General features: G+C 41.5%; 1 protein-coding gene across 1 annotated transcript; it reads left to right on the top strand.

Annotated features, from left to right (window-relative positions):
* The first annotated feature begins 5,720 nt into the window (after window positions 1-5,720).
* On the top strand, window positions 5,721-19,459 carry egln2 (egl-9 family hypoxia-inducible factor 2). The gene is made up of 6 exons (XM_006795401.2): window positions 5,721-6,014; window positions 6,722-8,187; window positions 16,133-16,252; window positions 16,454-16,590; window positions 17,421-17,488; window positions 17,619-19,459. Exons 2-6 carry the CDS (start codon window positions 6,958-6,960, stop codon window positions 17,669-17,671), a joined length of 1,608 nt encoding a protein of 535 aa, XP_006795464.2. The 5' UTR covers window positions 5,721-6,014; window positions 6,722-6,957; the 3' UTR covers window positions 17,672-19,459.
* The last annotated feature ends 1,475 nt before the right edge of the window (window positions 19,460-20,934 follow it).

Genomic DNA, 20,934 nt, shown 5'->3' with positions numbered 1-20,934 from the left:
TTTACTTTGTTATGCAAGCACTGCAATACAAGTTATAGAATTCTCTGTGCCACTGCTACAGGATACAGGATGGGAAGCTGTCGGGGTTATTTAACAGTGCAGGTGTGTGAATGTGTTTGTTTCCATTCTTGTTTTTTCCTTCCATTTTGGAGCTGCTTTGCTTTTGATCTCCTGGGAGTCCTGATTTTATTTTTGAGGTGAGCTGTTTTCGCTGACAATAACTCTTGCACTGATTTATGGAGCCTGCATGCGAGGTTAACCATTTATGCACTTGTTATATCACCATCCTCTGTATGTCCTCCAAAGTCTGGGCTAACTGTTCAGACTCTAGGAGCAAAGCAGGAACTTGCTTACCCTTTACCCTTTATAGTCAAAGCCAGACAATGAATCATCCTGCATCTATCACTGCTATTAAAGCTGTAAGCTGACTGCTCTGGTTGCTTGCCAGCAGCAAATCTTGGAGGGCCCGTGTTATTTTGGTGTCAACTCTGCTTACCATGTAGGCTGTAAGATTTGAAAATCACCTAATTAAGACGGATGCTGAATTGTTAAGTCCCATTAAGCACATTATCTTTTCCTATGTCTATAAGATTAGAGTTAACCTTTGGGCAGCAGCACTCTCACGGAAAGTCACACACTTCCAATGATATCTTGTTTTTCCAACACTGATAAAAGTGTCCCACAACTCCGTGATGAGCAACAGCGAAACATATTGATGGGCTGGTCAATACGACGACCTTTCACCCTTACTTTGTGACAACTGTGTGAACAAAAACATGATCGACAGACAACAACTGGAACATTTCCTAAATGGTTTTCATGTTGATCCTAAAAATATTGGTTCTTATTAAATATAGTGAGGCATCTTTTTCTAGTTTTACATTAGCCTGTGAGCTTTTAACAGCCAGTTAGATTAATGTCATGGAATATTTAAGACTTTAAAGGTATTCCATTACTCGAAATATCATACATCAGGTGTTTTTTATTTATTCTGCCTGTTTGATTTTACATAATCATATGATGTACATGTATTGTGTTGTGCTGCATGTTTTCAGCTATGAATAGAGCAAATTTCCCTGCTGTTATATAAGCTGGTTATGACCTGAGTCTTCGACAAAGGATGCTCTTTTCGCCTACACTGATGCAGTAACAACAAAATTTGGAATTCAGTTTTGATCTCTGACTGCGAAGTGTTCTTTGCTCAGCCGAGTTCAACGACTCGGTAAATATGTGCCCAGACGCAGTCGATCAAAAGCTTCACGGGTCACGTCGTAACCTTAACCTGTTTGACTTCATCAGTCCTTCAGCTTCGTCGCAGCGTGTGTGCTCTTCCCCATGAAGAGTGCTTAAATAAATCTATTTTTTTTATTTTGCTTTTCTTTCAAAGAAGTAGACAAGAAGCCCAATATTGATGTCATGTTTGCACACTCACGAGATTATCTCCCTCTGAATTTTATCTTAAAAGACTTTAAACAGGAGGTGACAACAAGCCTGACTCTGTCTACAGGTAACAAAATCCACCCGTCCATCATCTTCAGATCCCACTAATCAAGCGTTTTTTTTGCTTTTTTTTAAAATTTCATGTGATTAATGTGGACACAATCAAAGCACTGAAACAGGTTTTAGGTGGGTTTTGTGGTTTGCTTAAATCTCATCTGCCTGCCTAAGAACCTTGGAGTGAAACCAAGCCTTCAGTAAACACAGAGAGCAGTTAATTTAATCTAAGCTTATCCAGCTTTTGATAAGAAAGGAACTGGTTGTATTTCCCATAAAGTTAAAGCTAAGATGCTAAAACTCACAGTAAGTGACTTTGTTTATAGCAAACACACACACACACACACGTATGCAATGGACACTGTTTTGCATAAACACAGGTATACGCTCATGTGAAAAAGAACATTTTTGTAGGGCTCTGCACAATCCTTGGACCACTAAGAACAACCCATTACTCTTATTTATACTTAATTAACTCTGTCTCTCATTCCTTGCTTTTGCACATTTTGTTCTTTTTGCATTCTTATTCTTGTTGGCTACAAATTTCATTTCACCCCATGAATGCATGGAATAGCAATAAAACCCATGAATCATTACTTTCTTGTAGAGCCACCTTTAGCAGCATTAACTTGGTAAAATCACTTTCTGTATGACTTTATCAGTCTCTCACATCATTGTGGGAACATTTTCTTCTTACTCTTCTTTACAAACTTCAGTGTTTCAGCTTATTGTGATTTGTAGCCTTTCATTTATGCACAACTCTTTTAAGGTCCTGCCACAGAATTTCAATCATGTTGAGGTCTGGACTTTCTCTGTGCCCTTGAAGCACCTTGATTCTTTTTTTCAGCCCTTCTGTTGTAGATTTGCTACAGTGCTTGGGTTCATTGTCCTGTTGCATGACCCAATCTTGACCAAGCTTCAGCTTCCAGACAAATAGCCTCACATCTGGCACTAGAATATGTTGTAATTATATAGGAGTTCATTGTCAACTCAGTGATTGCAAGGTGCCCAGGTCCAGTGGCTGCAAAGCAAGCCCAAATAATCACCGAGGCTTGTAGAGACTGTGATGTAGCTCTGCAGTTGTTTTTTGTTTGTTTTGAGCATTGCAGGGTCTGACCTTAGCGGGAATTTGCTGGGATGTTCACTCCTGAAAAGATTCTGACATTCTGCAAACAGGCACCAGAATCTTCCAGACTAGTAAACTGTCAAAATGTCTGCTTTTATAGAGGTGCTAACACTTGCTGATGATCAGTACATTGACTGCATTTGATTAGCAGCATCTGGCTGCTACTTACAATCTTATTTCATATTGAAGACATAGGGGTGTTTTTCGCAGGACCGCAAATCCTGTAAATACTCCTGTAAAAACTGCAACTACTCTACTGCATAAAGTTGCATCATTTTAGATGCATAGATTCCAGCAGCTGTAAATGTGCTATTAATAGTCTGTTATGGCATCTTAAGACTCAGTATGGGTCCATTAAAAAGCCATTACACGTCTTTGTATGTGCATTTACATACAATGCATAGCTGCTGATATTATCACGAGCATTTCACATGGCTGCTCTCCAAGTCCATACGATTATATAGGGCTGCACTTGAAACGAAGGATGCATGCAGCATGCCAATGCTGTGTCAACATGCCCTGCCCCTAATCCCTCAGGGTGAGGTGTTAATCCAGTGCCTTTACCCTTGACCTGACCTCATAACAGAACATTACCTAATTTCCTTTTGCTCTGCGATTAAATGAACTATAAAAAGTCAAATTAAATGCAAATTAGATTAAATTCAGGCAACCCCCCTCCACCCCCCAGCAAAGTGTCTAACCAAACCCATGATGACTACAGATTGAGAACACTTTGATAAGACTTTGCACTTCTGACTTTTGCACATCAGCCTCTGTGTCATGTGTACAGATGTGTGCCTAAACGTATGCAGACTTACAGTGCTGTGAAAAAGTATTTGCACCGTTTCTGATTTCTTCGTTTTTTGGCATATTTGTCTCACTTACATGTTTCACATCATCAAACCATGTTAATGATAGACCAAAATAACCTGAGTAAATACAAAATTTGTTTTTTGAATAATAACTTCATTATTTAAGGGAAAACCGCTATCCAAACCTACCTCTCTCTAACAATTGGTTTTGAGTGTGTTTGACTGTGGAATGGTATGATGTTCGTGAAATATTGTGTTCATTTTATGCCAGACAAGACAAGACTCATACCTTCCAAAAAGTTCTATCTTTGTCTCATCAGCCCACAGAAGATTTTCCCCAAAGCCCTTGGGGATCAAGAAGGCATTGGCAAATGTAAGATGAGCCTTTTTTGTTCATTTTGGTCTGCAGTGGTTTTCTCCTTAGAACTCTTCCACAGATGCTGTTTTTGCTCAGCCTCTTTCTTATTTTTGACTCATGAACATTGACCTTTACCAAGAGAAGTGAGGCTTTTACATGTTGTTTTGGGTTCTTCTGTGACCTTCTGTATGGTAGGCTGGCCACTCCCAGGAAAGTTCACCACTATTCCAACTTTTTGAAACTAATGTGCTGTGCTGTGGTTCACTGAAGCCTTAGAAAAGACTCTGTAACCTTTTCCAGAATGAGAGATGTCAATGACTAGGTTTCACAGGTTTTTGTTTCGATTGTGGCATGATGTGTCACTTTTTGACATCTTTTAGGCTACTCAGCTTTGTCAGACAGCTTCTATTTAAGTGATTTCTTGATTCACCATGTCTGGTGGGAATCGGGCTTGATGAGGCTATTAAAATTGAACTCAGATTCTCATAAATGGGCCTAATCACAGTTAATCAATGATTTAACAAGAAGGTAGTTAGATTTTTACACAGAGTCAGGTAGGTTTGGATAGTTGTTTTTTTTTCTTTCCCTAAAAAAATGGTAAATGGCTTGTATTTGTATAGCGCTTTACTAGTCCCTAAGGACCCCAAAGCGCTTTACACATTCAGTCATCCACCCATTCACACACATTCACACACTGGTGATGGCAAGCTAGATTGTAGCCACAGCCACCCTGGGGCGCACTGACAGAGGCGAGGCTGCCGGACACTGGCGCCACCGGGCCCTCTGACATCTTAAATGTCCAAATTATTATAAACTCTATAGCAGGGATGCCACATCATTTGACTTCTATCTTAGGAGGGCTGAACCAATGAAACTTCTCTTTCTCTCAGTGTAAAGAAGTTTAACCACACATTTAGCAGTATGATATCTAAACATAAGCAAAAGAAGTGCAGTTTCAACATGCAGTCTCTGTTTTTGTACATAATAATGCTGCTGTAATAAATAAATGAAATCTGGCAGCATAACTCTTCCGTCTCTTCAATGATCTGGGCTTAGATTGTAAGAAATAAATGTTATTTATGTTATTGCCCAGACTTCCAGTTGTTATTTATTTATTTATTCATTTATTTATTTTACCAACTTTAAAACAATAATAATAATTATAAAATGTTATATTAATGTTTAACTATTAAGTGTGTTAGTGTACTATGAATAGCCATGGAGGAGGTCTTTATCTGTAGAATCAGTTTTGAAACTTTCCCAAAGCTGTCCAGAGGACTGGATTGAAATCTGTGCCGGCCTTGGACTTGTGTTGACACCCCTGCTCTATAGATGCTGAGCTGCTGTGGCATCAGCTGAACTTATATTGATGTTTTTATTATGTTTTATATCAGTATATAAGACGTGGGCATTTGCAGAAAACTATAAAGCCAGCATCTGTGTAATATCATGCATATTATCTGTCTAAGTACTTGATTTACAAATTGCATGCATTTTGATTCTTCTGCTTCAAAAGCATGCAGGTTATGATTTTAATAATTATGTAAACCAGAAAAATCACATATTGATATACGGATATTCAGTTTTGCAGATTAAATATTCCAGCGTTATTTTGTGAATATTTGCCCCCGACCAGTACAGTGTAAAGACAATACGTCTGATATTTATCCTACGTTTTTATACTTTCGAGTCAACTTTTCTACATTCTGGTATTGTTTAAATAAATATTAAAATCTTTGAATAACATAAATGCATTATTTTCTATAGTATTTTTCTTTCCTCTCACGGGCGGTTTATGTTATTGCTGCTGTAGGTCGGCTATAGTAGCAAGTAGTCACGTGGCCGGCCTGCACGCGTGTAAACGGCAGTTGGAGCGAGACAGAGAGAGAGAGAGAGAGAGAGGGAGCTGTGGGAGGAGGCGAAAGAGAGTAGGGGTGGGGGGAGGCAGACACAAACTGGGGGCGCTCACCGACACAACGGGGAGCGCTTTTTTTGGTTGTTTTGAATGCGCCTGGCGGATCTCCGGGCTCCTCTTTTCGCCCCTCCGCCCGGTTTAATGTGTCAGGCCGCCGTTGGCTGCCCTCGCCACCTGGATATTATTTATAACCGACAAGAAAATTGGATGGGACGGACGCACGAGCTAGACAATCCCGGAAATAACATGCGTACTCTCAGCCTGTCACGTACGCTCGCCGAGGATTTGCATTGCTGTAGGCTGCCGTAGGTAAGCAGTGGATTGTGCTTTCCCGGCGAGAAATTTCAACGCTTTTAGACCCCATAACCTGCATATTTAACTTATTTAATACTCTGTGGGACGTTTTTCTTTTTTAATGGCGTTCAATAAACCGGTTTAGTCTTTCACTCTTTTTTTCAAGGGGCACTTAACAATAGTGGTGCTGCTAAGTTGGTAATGAATGGCAGACAAAGACGAAATATAAATAATTTAATTGGTGTTTCGCCAAAATTTAATACACTTCACGATGTCGAAGCTTATATTGAAAGCTCCTTTTATAGTGCTCATTTTATCCTATATTATATATATTTTTTTATTTTCGTGTCCATTGTCAAGGTGGTATAGCCCAACTGTGTGTAAAAGTGACTTGTTTTGACCTTCCTTCTTTGTAATGACTAAAATCTGGGTATAAAGCTGCAGTAAATATTAGCCTGCACATTTTTTTTCATTTTCTTTACACTGATAGCATATGCTTAGGATTGTATTTTTTATAAATGTATAGGCTGCTTCTCTGGCACTGTTTTCTTGCTCCCACTTAAAAATACTACGAGTAGGCCTATAGAAATACCGCATATAGCCCAAACTAGGAGTTTGTTGCACCACATAAATATTAGGAATTATTTACCTCAGCTCGCTGTGACAGGTGGTCTGCACTGTGCTATTAATAGGTCTAAAGTGTATCGTTTTGCTCTTCACAGAAATGCCCAACACACTCCCAGAATGTATATAAGACGCAGAGACAAACAAACACGCTGCTTCAGAGTATTTAAACCGGAGAAATGGGAGGAATCAAAGGCAGCAGAGGAGGACTTAGTCATGAAACTTCCATCGGTTGCGCCAGGGATCTTCTCCCCCAGAGAGAGCAGCAGCGGCTCAGCTAGAAAATGAGTCGAGGACGTGAAGTACGTGCGCATCCAGCAGATGACGAGATGAAATGGAGAGTTTGGAACAGACGGACCTTGTAAACCCAGCCCGCGGATCCGTCGCAGTTTCACACTCGCAGGACAGAGGAGCGAACAGCAGGCAGTTTGTCAGCGGACCGACAGAGATTCACCACACGCACCGGACGGACATGGGGCTTAATGGCTTATGTGCGGCGCCGGTCGGCAGTCCAACCGCGGCGGAGTTGCTCGCGGATCTAGCCTCTCAGACTGACTCCCCGGGAATCACCACCCCAACGAAGCAATGCAAAACCGGCGTGCCGCTCTACAACGGCGGGGTGGTGTCGCCTTCTGCAACTGTAGAGGGCAACCACTCAGGCATTTTGGCTCAGACGCCAAATGGTTACCCTGCCCAAGTAACGGGGGTGGAGGGGCAAACGGAGGGCCCCGGGTACCCCCTCACCAGCAGAGCCTGCCTGATGGAGAATGGGGACTGGACTGCTCATGAGAAGCACCCGTCAATAATGCGGAGACTCAATGGTGACTTAAAAACCAGACAGGCACAACAGCAGAAAAAGAGATGTGGGGAGAATCGGGAGATTGGGCCAGAGACTGTTAACAGCCAGAGCATGGGGTCAGCTGGACCAGGAGGTTCTATGGACCCAGTATTCGCTTCAGGGGACTCGGACTGGAAGCGGAGAAGGTTGGTAGATGGAGGCGTTGCAAGCAAATCCACAGAAACCAGCAGAGTGGCTCGAGCAGTCGCCCCTCTCTCAGTTGCTGTCAACTGTGGCAACAGTTCCCATTCCAACCAGTTGGCTTCCTTAACCCACGCTGCCCCTCATAATAATCAGCACAGTGGGCACAGTAAGGTGGCTTCTTCAGGCCTTTCAGCTGCACCCGGGGTACATGCTGCCCGTAACCCACCACTTCCTGCAGGGACTGGCTGGTCAGCAGAGCACATAGCCAAGCAGTACATCGTCCCTTGCATGAGGTATTATGGGATTTGTGTAAAGGACAACTTCCTGGGCTGCCAGCTGGGCGACAGAGTCCTGGAAGAGGTGGAGACTCTAAATCAGAATGGGAAGTTTCGTGGTGGGCAGCTGGTGAGCCAGAAGAACATTCCCTCCCTTAACATCAGGGGCGACCAGATCGCCTGGGTGGAGGGGAAAGAGCCCGGGTGCGAGAACATTGGAGTGCTGATGGCTCACATAGATGAGGCCGTCATGTACAGCTCTGCCAATGGACAGCTTGGGAACTGTGTCATCAACGGACGCACTAAGGTGAGAGGAGTGGGGGAGGGGGGTGCGGGTGAGAGGTTTTAAAAGAAACGTGCCAGGGAAAAACGGAGGACAGTAAAGGATGCCAGAGTAGAGCATCAGTCTTACCTCATTGAAGTTGTGCCAGGCTGTCTTGTCTGCCCTGCTTTACCTTCTATAATGCCGACATGTGGGTAGGCAAACACACACCATCGCACCACATGGGGAGAGTGCGCAGGGCTCCTGCTGATAGGATGTCAAGATGAGCCCTGTGTTTGTGGCACATGCGAGAGGGAGGGGCTGCAGTTCTACTCGCACTAGGTTTAGGCCTGCCGAAGTTTATCTCCCCGTCCTAGTCCCTGCCTTCATACCTCTGGCACCCTAAAGAAGAAGAAAACAAACTCGGGGGCTGTATCTCCTCTGCCATTGCTTTATCTCTGCCAGAATTTTCTATCATCACTTTGACCCACACAAACATGGCACTGGCATGGCAGAAGAGTGTTTGTTTTCATTTCCCTTATCTTATATCTCATGCCACGTGAGCAGCATATTTTTTTTCCCCCTTATTTTACTTTAGCATCACTACGTGACCCAGTTTTTCCATTGATATTTTTCAGACACAGTGCACAATTATCAGAGTGCGGCCCTTAGGAATGAGCCCCACAATTACAAAATACTTCCCCAATAGTTTGGAAAAACATTGTAGAAGAGCAAAGAAAAAAAAAAGAATTGAACTTTGTTAGTCTTTTTCCATGTGTTTATCTCTGTGTATATCTGTTAGGGGCACTGTATGCTCTCCCCCCTGTCTGTGTTTTACACGCCAGTATAGGCTGGGGTTTTTTTTCCCTTTGTTTTTTTTTTTTTTTTACTCCCGTTGAAATGCGTAACCTTTTTTATGTGGAAAAGACGTCCAGGATGGCTCTTGATGTTGACCAAATGTGATCTGATCTGAAAAAATAGACACATTAGTGCTCCGCATTGGAAAGCTGTTGCCTGCAAGCTGGCAACCACACAAGTCTTTGCAGCGGTGTAGCAAAGTAGCCAGCATTTATCTTTATGTCTGTGCAACATATAACACACAGATGTAAAAAGTTGCTTGAAACCATATTAAACAACTGTTTTGTTGTTTGACATAATAAAACATGGATGGATGGATATTCTTTTTTCACCTCTATTTCCATAGTGCTTCCTCCACAACCTTGCTAACTCTGCTCAACTGCACATAGCACCCTGCCCTAAATGCACGTCTTACCATCTACGTCAGTTTGAGACGGTGTTTAAACGAGGTCTGTTGTGCTTATCTCACTGCAGCCGCCTTTGCTCCCTTAGACTTGGGCCGACAGCGCTTCTTCAGTAAAGTGAAGCCACTTTAACATAATGCCTGAGCAGAGCTGTGTAAGGGTAACACATGCCCAGTTTTCCACAATTACCCCCATCCCTGCACTTCAGAGTGCAAAAACGGTAACAGTACGGTCTTGTGCATTGCTGTTGAATGGCATTCTGCCGTGTAGCCTGTCTCACGTTAGAAAACACTCTTTATCTTTTGACACTTTAAGCTGCAGCTTACTTTCATGACAGAAGTGGATTTATCTTTGAAGTCAATAACGCATCGAAGGTGTTACTTCGATCTTGAAAACAACAACAACAACAACAAAAGAGCAAACACTTAACCCTGGAAGCAGTATGCAAATCTTCAATGCAGAACTTTAATGCTGAAAATGTAAAATGTGCTGATTCCAGTTTCTGCAGTGCCATGAAATTAGGAGGACAGTGAGTCCATCTTGGTTGATCATTAGATCCCACTGTTTTATTGTGAAGGATGTATTGTTGTGTTAACTTTTACCTACTTGGTCATTTATTCTCTCTTAGATGGTATAACAAACCGAGTGACCCCTTGGTGAAAATGTTCGAGACCTAAACGGCAGTTGTTCCCAGGCCAAAATCACATTGTGCGCTCTTGGTGCATAAAAATAAAAGGAAAAGGCCTGTGCTGCATAGTACAAAATGTCCTGACGGGGTGTTTGTGTGGATTAGTGCGAGAGACAGCATTGCAATAGGTGCAATTGTGGAGTGAGCATGAAAGAAAGAGGAAGTGATAAGGAAAGGAAAAGAGGCAGTACAGATACATGGAAGGGGCACCGTCTGGGTACTGTGGGGTACGTCCTCTCGTCTCATTGTCCAGAGTGCACTTGTATTTTTTTCTTCTTCTTGGTGTTCTGCTCTTCTTCTCGTCTTTTCATTTTCTCCACATTTTCATTTCCCATGTCCTTTACTCCCTTTCTCCTTTCCCGTCTTATCAAGCCCCTTATTTGCTACTTGGGCAAAATATTTCCCTGCCGTTACCTTGGTAACAGGCCCATACAGAGTAGAGCTGCGCATTGTGTATGAAAGAGATGAGGAGAGGAAAAAGAGGGCCTGGCAATGCCCAAAATAATGCCGCACCAGCAGTAAGTAGCACTTTTTTTCCCCAAGCCTGTCTACTGTTAGTCAGCAGAAGGCCGGTTTCGCTGCCTGTGGGAACGTAGGGGGGAGGGCAAGGATTATAGTGTTAACAAAAGGAATGGTAATGTAGTTTACATGACCCAAGGTGATACTGGGAACGTCTCAAAGATAAGGGATGGGTTAGAGGGGATGTGAACGTGCAGTGGATCAGGGGGTAAAGGGAAGACAGTGATGAGTAAGCGAGAAAGGGCGATGCAGCAGAAGCTTGGCATATTAGGACTGTCTGTCTTCTGCAGTAAAGTGTCCTTAGATGCCCCTCCTAGAGCTCAGCAGTGCCACCGTGCAGGCAGGAGCCAGAAGTCATATAGTAACACGCAGGCTAGTCACTGAGTTCCTAGCATGGATGGATGAATGGTTGGATTTTCAGTTTTTAAATCAATTTAATTTCCTTTCAGACAATCTAGATGGTAAATAGAACCAGATTTTAGTTTTAACAGTTAACATTTGGTTTCCTTTGATGACAAGTTGGTGTTAATAAGGACGCTCACCTATCATTTTGAATGCGTCTTAATGTGATGTTATGCAAGGTCCACTACTCTAAAGGACCCAGGCTTGGTGCATGATATGTGGACACTGCAAGTGGAGCTGCCAGGCACCACAGCGCTAATTTTTTATTTTAAAAAAAAGAAATAGTGTATCGTGTACATACAAATGCTAACACCTACAGAAATAGTCGTTTGACTGTGTTGCTTAGGCTAATATTCAGGGCTGACTCATACATAATGAGTGCAACTGTGGCTATAGTGTGACTGACTCATAAGGGCACAGCCTATGATCTCACCATTATTTTTTTTTATTGGTTTCCTTTGTGTTATGTTCACACAACCCCCAGTAATATACTGTAAACACTAGAGGCTGTTTATTATATTTGAATTTGATTGTGTTTCTAACCATTTATATCTTGTCATGTGGCAATGTCTCCAAATGCGATAGTGCTGTGTTGATGTGATTCAGCTTTAGCGGCTCACATTTTGTAAACTTAATGACAAATTTGTTTTGTTTTTTTTAATTAGGCGAGGGAAAGAGGGGTCTACTGCCTCTTTCAAAACACTCACAGATTTACAGTGAATCCAGAGCCTGGCCATGTTAGCAGATATTGACTATTCTTGAATGGGAGAGTGACGCTCACTTTGATCACAGTATTGCTGGTTACGATATGCTGCTAGGGAACAATTATAGAGTTATTGTTTGAACTCACCTAGTCCAGGTCACGCCACTTCTCACACACTCTAAAACCATCCTTCAGCTTATATGAGCAGCAAACTATATGTGAATCTGGCTAAGCAGCGGGCCATGACATCAAACTGGAAGGACGGCAGAGATATGAGGTGGGGGTGGCAGAGCAGTTCAGCCTTATTCCGTTTTATTCACCCGGGCTCTTATCTCATTCTCAATTTGGAAAAATTAATAATCTCTTTTTCTTATATGAAATCTCCTGCTCTCCCAGCTGCTTGTGAGTAATCAGTTTTGAAAATGGAGCAAAAATACTGTGCTGCTTGACAGTTAGTGACTCTGCAGGTCTCAACTGTGGAATTGAAAAACATTTGTTTTACCGAAGAGTCCTTGAGCAGCTCCAAACATTCACCATCAAGGACTTGTTGACTTTGATTCATGTTTTCCATTCATCCGAAAGGGCTCAGGGCTGCCACACGGCAAAATGTGGTGGAGCTTGAGGACTTCTTTTGGCCTGCTAACACACTTCTCTTATGTTTTCATAGCATAGAGTTTGGGAGACATGCACAAGGCTTGTGGGATCCGCAAGGGACTTTAAAATAGTAATGTTTGCAATCGTAAGGAGTAACCGAACTGTGCAGTCTATATCTGTTGCAGCAGATGAGTAATATGACTCAAAGAGGATTTTAAAACAGTTTACTTGAAGGTTAACGAATCCTGAAATGTTTATAGAAACATAACTACCACCAAAACCCAGAATGAAAACTTTTTCTTCCTGAAATTCTCCTTAGCTTTTGGAGTCATCACAGTCAACTTGCAACATTTTCGCTGTTGTGCGTCACACGCATAAAAATGCCTTCCCTCTCTTTTACTCGATCACCTTGGCAAACGGCAATGCCTGTATTTGTTCAGCCATCCCCTCACCCAGCCCCACCCCCACCTCCACCATCATTCCCTTTATCTGAATATGCATGTGGCATTGGAGTTTATTTTTGTTCTCCTCCAGAACAGCTTGTTCTGCCTGCCTGCCCGTCACCTGGGTATCTACCCAGAGCTGCCATTAGAGCATTAATGCTGGTCCCGGGCAGGCATGTGGTTGGTGCCAGTTAGACTTGAACTTACTGAGGGCAGAGATGAAGAGCTGAGGAGGGCCAGAAATGACAGATAGGATCGATTTGTGCTGTTTAGCTGACCGAGTATTGTGTGTCTGTGGGTGTCTATGCAACTGACAGGTGTAGACTGATGCAATGTGGATGTATATGAAACTTATTTGAATACTATCGTTGTGTTAGAAAACTCTTTTTTTTTTTCACCTCAGGTGGGTTTAAAGTAAAAAACAAACAAACAAATAAAACAATAACTCATCTTCTAAATTATATACCCTTCTTGTGTACGCTTGGTAGCCACAGTGTATCTGTGTGTGTTTAATGTGTTTATGCTTCAAGGCTAGGGCTGAGATGCCTGGTGTGGCATATCACATGTTAATTGTGGTTAATTACAGCTGTTAAGACAGTTTGTGGGCATTTTGGGGGGGGAAAGAGGGTTATTTGCTGGGAAACCATACTTCCTCGAATACATGCACACCCAAAATATTTACACTCATTGTTAAAAAAAATCAAATTTGTCATTGAGTATCAAAATGTCTGGTATGCCATTTTCCCATTCTCAATAGCCGCGATTCAGATGATCACAAACTGCCGACCAGAATCCACTGTGCTTCAAAGATAGCTGCCATTAAAATAAAACTACTTATAAAAATTATACTCATAAGTATTCTAAACCTGAATAGTTCCCTTTTTGAATTAAGTCAAAACCAAACTATACCTTTATACAGTTTGCTGTCTGTTTAATGACAGAGTGCATATTTATCCTTTGCACAACAGAGCAGCTTCTTGTCTGCACAAAAGGGCACGTATCCCCACAAGACCGATCAGCTGTTATCACTGTGGTACAAGGTCAGCAGCAGAAGGTAATATGTGAACTTGACAGTGACAGCAGGGTGCTAAAAGTAGACTCCTGTCTGGTATTTTCTTCTTCTTGTCACTGTTTGGCATGAAGATGTTGCCAAGTCAACAAGTAGAGGTCCTAAGGGTTAGCACATCAAAACAAACCATCAGTTGTTCAAAAAAAGCTGAAAATGACCAATTATAAGGCAAACTTCTTTTTTTTTTACTCCTCAGCCGTAAAAGGCTGACGGGCTATTGTCACTTCACTGGATAGGTGGCTTGGACAACTTAGTTTATGACTGCGATAGAATTCACAGAATTAGAGGCGTCATAGGAGCTTGAAATGATGCCATAAGTATGTCTACTGCACGTCATAGACAAGTTTGAATTTCAGTTACCTCAACCCCAAAGTCAGAGTCAGAGGTCATATTTTTCTGAAAATCTTGTAAATGCAATAACTAAAAAAGGAAGTCACCTAGGATTTTCAAATAGATACTTTAGGTCTATCTACTAAAAATCTCGGACAGGTTTGAATCTCACTGATCTCGACCTCAAGGTCAGAGGTCAGGTTTTCTTAAAAAAATAAAATAAAATAAAAAATCTTGTGAATGCAATAACTCACGGACAAGGCAACGTATGGTTTTGAAAACAATGCCATTGGTACATCTAATAGAAATCTCAAGACGAGTTCTAATCCTGGTGACCTTGACATCAAAGTCAAAATAACCCAAGAGAGTGCCTGGTTCTCCTGGAAATTTGTTCCTGGTAAAAGGGTGTTGTTGTTGTTGTTGTTGTTGTTGTTGTTTTTGTCTCTTCCCACTGTCATCGAGTACTTGCTCATAGGGGTCATCTGATTGTTGGGAGCTTTTTCGTTTGTTGAAATAAATTCTAAGTAAAGCGACACTTCTGATGATCGTAAACAACACACCCAAATATCAGTTTTTCATTTTGTACAATTAGTCTGCTCATTTTGACACGGACACCGTTTGGCAGTTGGAGTCGAGAAGAAGAGGTCTAGAGGTTAATGAGCGCTAACTCTGAGCACTGGTCAGTAATGAGAGCAGACAATTGTTGCCAAGCAGAGTCACACAATCAAGCTCCAGCAAGAGGAGCAGGAAAGCATGCATCAAAGCTCTCCTCCACAAAGTGTTACAGTCACTTTTGAGTTTCACAAACAACACTAGGGCAGGTGTGTTTGTCTTAGAAATCTATGTGAGCAGGCTTTCATTTCCTAAGGGTACAAGTTGCACACTGTAGTACAAGAACTTAAACGATAGCGTCAGCTGAGTTAAATCGATACTGCGGTATTGCAGAAGCTGTTAGCAATGAATAATAGCATTGCTCAGCTGAGCTGAAGTGATGCGCTGACTCGTATTGTAAGCTTTGCTTCCCATGCAGAACAGTTTAAGTCAAGACAATGACAGTATCTTCTTCTGTTGTCAAGCTGGAGAGATAATAATGAAATCGTTACTTTACACGCTGCCAAATGCATCAGCCACAATCTCCGCTAGCAAAAGCTGATGTCAGTGAGTAAGTGAATCAGCTATAGATTTTTCATATATTGAGGAGACTTAAAGCCAGAGGAGACAGTTTGGAAAGTTACTGAAGCACAAATATGCCCCTGTTAATCTGAAGGATATGTCACACAGCCTTGTATGTATCATATTTTGGCACAGCTCTATTTTTTAGCTTACAGCCACGTGGCCCTGTAGTGGCCCTCGTCTGGAATGTGCATTGAACGAAGGACTTTTCACGCAGGTCTCAGTTCCCTCTGTCTCCCCAGAGAAAGCAGTGCTCTCTCTCACACGTCAAGCAGGGGAAATACCAGCGTGAAACCATTGTTTGCAGATCGTTTCTTTGCTGAACTCTGACATATTTCTTTGCTTTACTGCGCTGCCCACTTAATAACACTTTGGAAAATATTAAATGGCCTGTATTTGTATAGCGCTTTACTAGTCCCTAAGGACCCCAAAGCCCTTTACACAACCAGTCATCTACCCATGCTCACACACTGGTGGTGGCAAGCTACATTGTAGCCACAAGCAATATATATATGTATATGTATATGTATATATAAATAAATAATATAATATGGTGGTGTGGTTTACTGCAGAGGGGTGGAAAAGCCAAATGTGAGAGATGATTAGAGCAGGAGATGAGGAGGAGGGTTGCTGCATCATTCCTGCACTGCATCACTCGTATCTTCTTCTGCTAGTGGCCGACCTTTCAAACAGTCCTGCCTCTACGTCGTAAATATGGCTGAAGAATAAAAATCAAAAGTTAACTCTGTTTTTTGTCATAATGGTGTATCAAGTTATAACTAATGATCCCATTTCTTCTGTTTTTAGGCCATGGTTGCCTGTTACCCAGGTAACGGGGCAGGGTACGTGCGCCACATTGACAACCCTAACGGTGATGGACGGTGCATCACCTGTATCTACTATCTTAACAAGAACTGGGATGCCAAGGTACATTTTTTCCACTATTTGTTTCACTCAGTTGAAATGAGAAAAAAAAGTTAATCATCATTAGTTCATATGTGCATCTAATGTTATTGCATTATTATTGAAATTTTGTATTTGGTAACCCGGGTAAACCCTCAGGGATTCACATTATGTACTTTGGAAATAGGTATTTCTGTTTCTGTTATGCATTTGTCTTGTTTGTAGAAACAAGGTGGGTTGCTGCAGATCTATCCTGAAGGCAAAAATGTGGTAGCCAAAGTTGAACCTCTCTTCGACCGGCTGCTCATCTTCTGGTCTGACCGCAGGAACCCACATGAAGTTAGGCCAGCCTACTCAACTCGGTTAGTAACACGTGCATATTAATTCATGTGAAATCATGCAATGGGTTATTGGCAGCTAACTGTCTTCTGTTGCTCAGTTCTATAAGTACATCATAATTAACATACAGTTTAGGCTTTTTGTGCAGAAACCAATATATGTTTTTATCAAAACTATTCCAGCAGGTTAAAAAAAGATTAAATTTATATTTTCCCTTCTCCCCCCTCTCTCTATTCTCATTTTACTTCAGCGTGGTCATTGTCGCTGTCTTTCTACAGTTGATTACGTGTGTATAGAAAACTGGGTTTCACATGGGTTGAAGTTTCCTTGATGCTCACACGAGATAATTCGGGCCCACTTTACAGACCGATGTAAACGTTTGCATGTTTATAAGGTCACGTGACACGTAGCCTTTTACTCTCCCATCTCTTCTCCTCTGCGTCTTGACTGCTGGGGGGCGAGGTGGGGCCGGAGGCAGGAAATATGTGTTTCCTGAGGAGGTCGGTGGGAGGGCGTGGGGAGGAAGGTTCGATTGCAGGACTCGTGCTGGAAAGGCAAAGACATGAGAGACAGGAATAAACAATACAGCCCCACAGGAGAGATGAGAAACAGCAGGAATTAACCCTATGCTGCCTGTGACGTCTGCGGCCTGGTCGACTTTAGTTTTTATTTGTTTCTTTTGTGACATTGTGACTGTTATGACCATTGTGTTCCTGCTTTATCAATTTATAAAATTCACCAACAATGTCTCTTTTTTTTCTTCCTCCCCCCTTCCCTTTTGAGCCATAGTTCTTTGTCCATAAAAAGATGAGCTTTTATTCTTATTTCAGCCTTTACCTCTTGTCTCTTGCAGCTATGCCATCACAGTCTGGTACTTTGATGCCAAAGAGAGAGCAGAGGCTAAAGAGAAATACCGATTGGGTGAGTTTCTTTTTAGTTAAATGCCTGTTTTTACTCTTCTTGGTTGTGAGCAGCGTTACTTCTTGTTTCATTTGGTGTAATTTGTTGCTGCATGACGATTAATATGCCTTTTCTGTTCTTGCATCCATAGCAACAGGACAGAAAGGTGTTCAAGTGCCTGTCACTCAAAACAGCAGGACATAAATCTCATCTAGTGACTGGAGAGCACTCTCAGAGCATTACGTGCCTTCCTTAACTGTTAATGGACGTTGTGATCATTAAGAGAGATGCCGTTAAGCTATTCATCACCGCAGCTCTTCAAGTGTCGGCTGTCAGAGTCACATCACAGCCCGTGATGTAATATTTTTGCTGCCCTATGACCGGGCTGCTGAAACGTAGAGCACAGTGAGCAGGATTGTATGGCAAAGGTCATATTTGCACGTCGTGGCAGAAGAAGAAGGAAAATTACTCGAGCTTCTCACTGAATCGCCTATGAACACAGCAAGCTGAAAAACTTTATTGCAGTTTTTGCCTGCTCAGTTATCAGCGGTGTATTGAGATATCAACATTTTTACTCTGCTCTCATGTATTTTTTTCCCAAGCGAAACACAGCGAAGCACAGAAATCAACGCCATGAGATTCTTTGCTCCCTCTCGACTGTAAGACTGTGCCCTTGTCTCATAATGTGGGCAAGACAAAAAAAATGGGCCATGACAACGCAAAGAGTGGCTGTCAGCCACGATGCAGTGGACAGTCGCGCCGTGGCAATCATTTGGTCCTGGCTGAAGGACTAATTCTTGCATGAGGACAGCTCTACGCCGTAGTTTGACACTGTATAGCACACTATGTAGGGTTCATAACGTGTGGGCTCTTTTGCAACAGCCTCTCAAAATGTTAGTGCAGTAAAAACACGAATCCAGCATGAACCTCTTTTTTTTTTTTTTTTAATTTTTTTTAAAATCTTTAGTAGATACAATGTGTGTGTAACAGATTTTCAAGAAGTAAAGCTGTTCTACATACTTGATGGAGAGTCCTCTGTAAATGACTGAAATTCACGGCTCACATATGAGACAAGAGGCAAGATGTTCACTGACAGTGGACAATACAGGGTTTGAAGAAACAGACTGTGTGTGTGTGTGTGTGTGTGTGTGTGTGTGTGTGTGTGTGTGTGTGTGTGTGTGTGTGTGTGTGTGTGTGTGTGTGTGTGTGTGTGTGTGTGTGTGTGTGTGTGTGTGTAGATCCAGCTTGATTCTTAACTGTTCTTAACAAAATGGAAACAAGTTACCGTCAGTGTGGATGCTGTTGAACAAATCTACCCACCCCCTCAAAAAAAAAGAGGCACACAAAAACAAAAGATGGATAGGTAAAAGAATCAGATGACTAAGTTAAACTTAGCAGTAATTAACAGAACGATTAATCTCAGTCAGTCTGTGTGCTCGAGACCTTTTCATATACAAAGCACAGAGTAAACATACACTGTATAAATGAACAAACAGCCAGGTGAAAATATTGCCTACTCGTGTGTGGGATTGAGTATTTGTGTGTAAATGTGCGCGTGTCCGTCAGATTCCACTGTCTTGAAGAGGGCTGCAGGTATTGTCTCAGTGTATCTTAGATTGATTGAAGAGAAGGTTGTTTTTTTTAAATTAAAAAAAAAAAAGCACTTTATTGTTTAAAATTGCCATGCGTGAATGATAGAGGGGGGGAAAACATGATTACAAATGTAGATTAATGACTTTATGCTGTGTATAATATGATTCATTCAAATGCAATAGAAACTAAAACGATGAGAAAGAATGGAAGCCGTCTTTTTTTTTAAAAAAAATTTATTTAATTAAAATGTTTCTGTTTTGTACACGAAAATTGTAATTGATTTACTGGGCGGGGGAGAAAAAAAGTCTAACCTGAATTGTAGTTTAACTTGCTTTCTCTTCATCTCAGATGAGAGAGCATCTTCCAGTACATTTTTAAATAAACATGTTTTCCAATGCAGTAATCTCATGTGAACTTTGTAAAGCATTGTGACTATAACAAGTGACTTGTTCTCCAAATATCGTATAAATGTGTGCTTATATTAAAATAAAATGTCAAGCTCTTTTTTCAATGTTGCACACAATGTTCCAAGGCCAGTTCAACAAAGTGAGTATCTGTCTTTACACAGAGAGCATCAGGAAACCGATAACGTGTCGGTCCTTATGATTCATAATAAAAAAATCCTAACTAGCAGGCTCAGTGTTGCAGATTTAAATGTTCATACGCAAGTTGTTAAGGGTACGCCTGATCCAACAAGCGTCTCTAATTAAAGTTTATTATAAAGCGTCTTTTACAAAGTGCCTGACACCAAAAGAACCTTAAATAAAAGAAAAACTGCTAAACTGATGCTTAAATGGTACAAGGCCAGATATATGATTACCCAAAGTGTCTTTAGCTAGAGCTTTTTGTTTGTTTGTTTGTTTTTAAAACCTTCTGAAGCAAAATTAAGGGAACAATTAGTCAAAAAGTTTTGGAGCCTCCACCCCAAAACCCCCCAACCTCCATGTGTTTTAAGTGACTATATGGGACCAGCAGTAGCAAACAAAGGCCTAAGGGACCAGTTGGAAGAGTGGGTCGATAAAAGCTGTGCGATGTACTGGGGTGTGTTACAATTCAAAGCTTTAATAGTTAATATGAAACTGACAGGAAGCCAGTGAATAGATTTTAGAATCTGGGAGATATGAGGCCTTCCCCTTAAATCAGTTAAAAGATGTGCAGCTGCATTTTGGGCAGTTGGCAGTATAAAGATGATTTGTTGAGACGGTTAAATTGGGAGTTTAAATAATTTGAGTAAGAAAAGATAAAAGCATGAACAATTTTGATCCAACTCTGCCTTGGAAATAACACACATATGAACACACTTATCAGTGTTCCTTGGATGAAAAAGTGACAGATGAATTATCTTCCTGGCATAACAGTTTGAAGACAGGGAATTGTCCAAGATAACCCCAAAGTTACGTGCAGCACTGTGCGCTCACTTATTACCTTATTTATAGTTTGGACTTGAGCAATACAGCTCTCCAGTATTTCTGAGGATCTTTCAGGTTTTTTTCTTCAAAGATAAGAACATGTTTTTCTAAAAGTCTGTCACAAAACATATTTGTTCCCAATTCCTCAGTTGAATCTAATGATAAAACAGTTTAAGTTAACAGAAAAGGAGTAATTCCTTGTATAATTCCAAACAACTTTTAGCCAAAACCTAGAGATATCTCGGTATGGTGTGCAGTATCTGACACAGGACATAGAGATGCATCTGGCACATCAGGTAATCCTTGTACTGCTCATTGAGGCAGTTATAAAGGGAATCAGAATAAAAAAAACCTAAGATCTGCCAAATTACACAGAAAATCAGTGGCAACAGGTCTAATGGAGAGATGAATCCAAATTTGAAGATTCTGGTTTAAATCCTTCTCAATATACGTATATATATGGAG

The sequence above is a fragment of the Neolamprologus brichardi genome, chromosome 14 (assembly GCF_056152115.1).
Source record: "Neolamprologus brichardi isolate AB-2024 chromosome 14, ASM5615211v1, whole genome shotgun sequence".
NCBI classification, from domain to species: Eukaryota; Metazoa; Chordata; class Actinopteri; order Cichliformes; family Cichlidae; genus Neolamprologus; species Neolamprologus brichardi.
The sequence above is the reverse complement of the archived record's forward strand: the minus strand, read 5'-3'. Positions and strand labels throughout refer to the sequence as shown.

Coding starts and splice junctions, on each gene's coding strand:
- egln2 (XM_006795401.2), top strand. CDS start 6,958: ATGGAGAGTTTGGAACAGACGGACCTTGTAAACCCAGCCCGCGGATCC. Junction 16,253..16,453: donor ACAAGAACTGGGATGCCAAG/GTACATTTTTTC, acceptor TCTTGTTTGTAG/AAACAAGGTGGGTTGCTGCA. Junction 16,591..17,420: donor AGGCCAGCCTACTCAACTCG/GTTAGTAACACG, acceptor TGTCTCTTGCAG/CTATGCCATCACAGTCTGGT.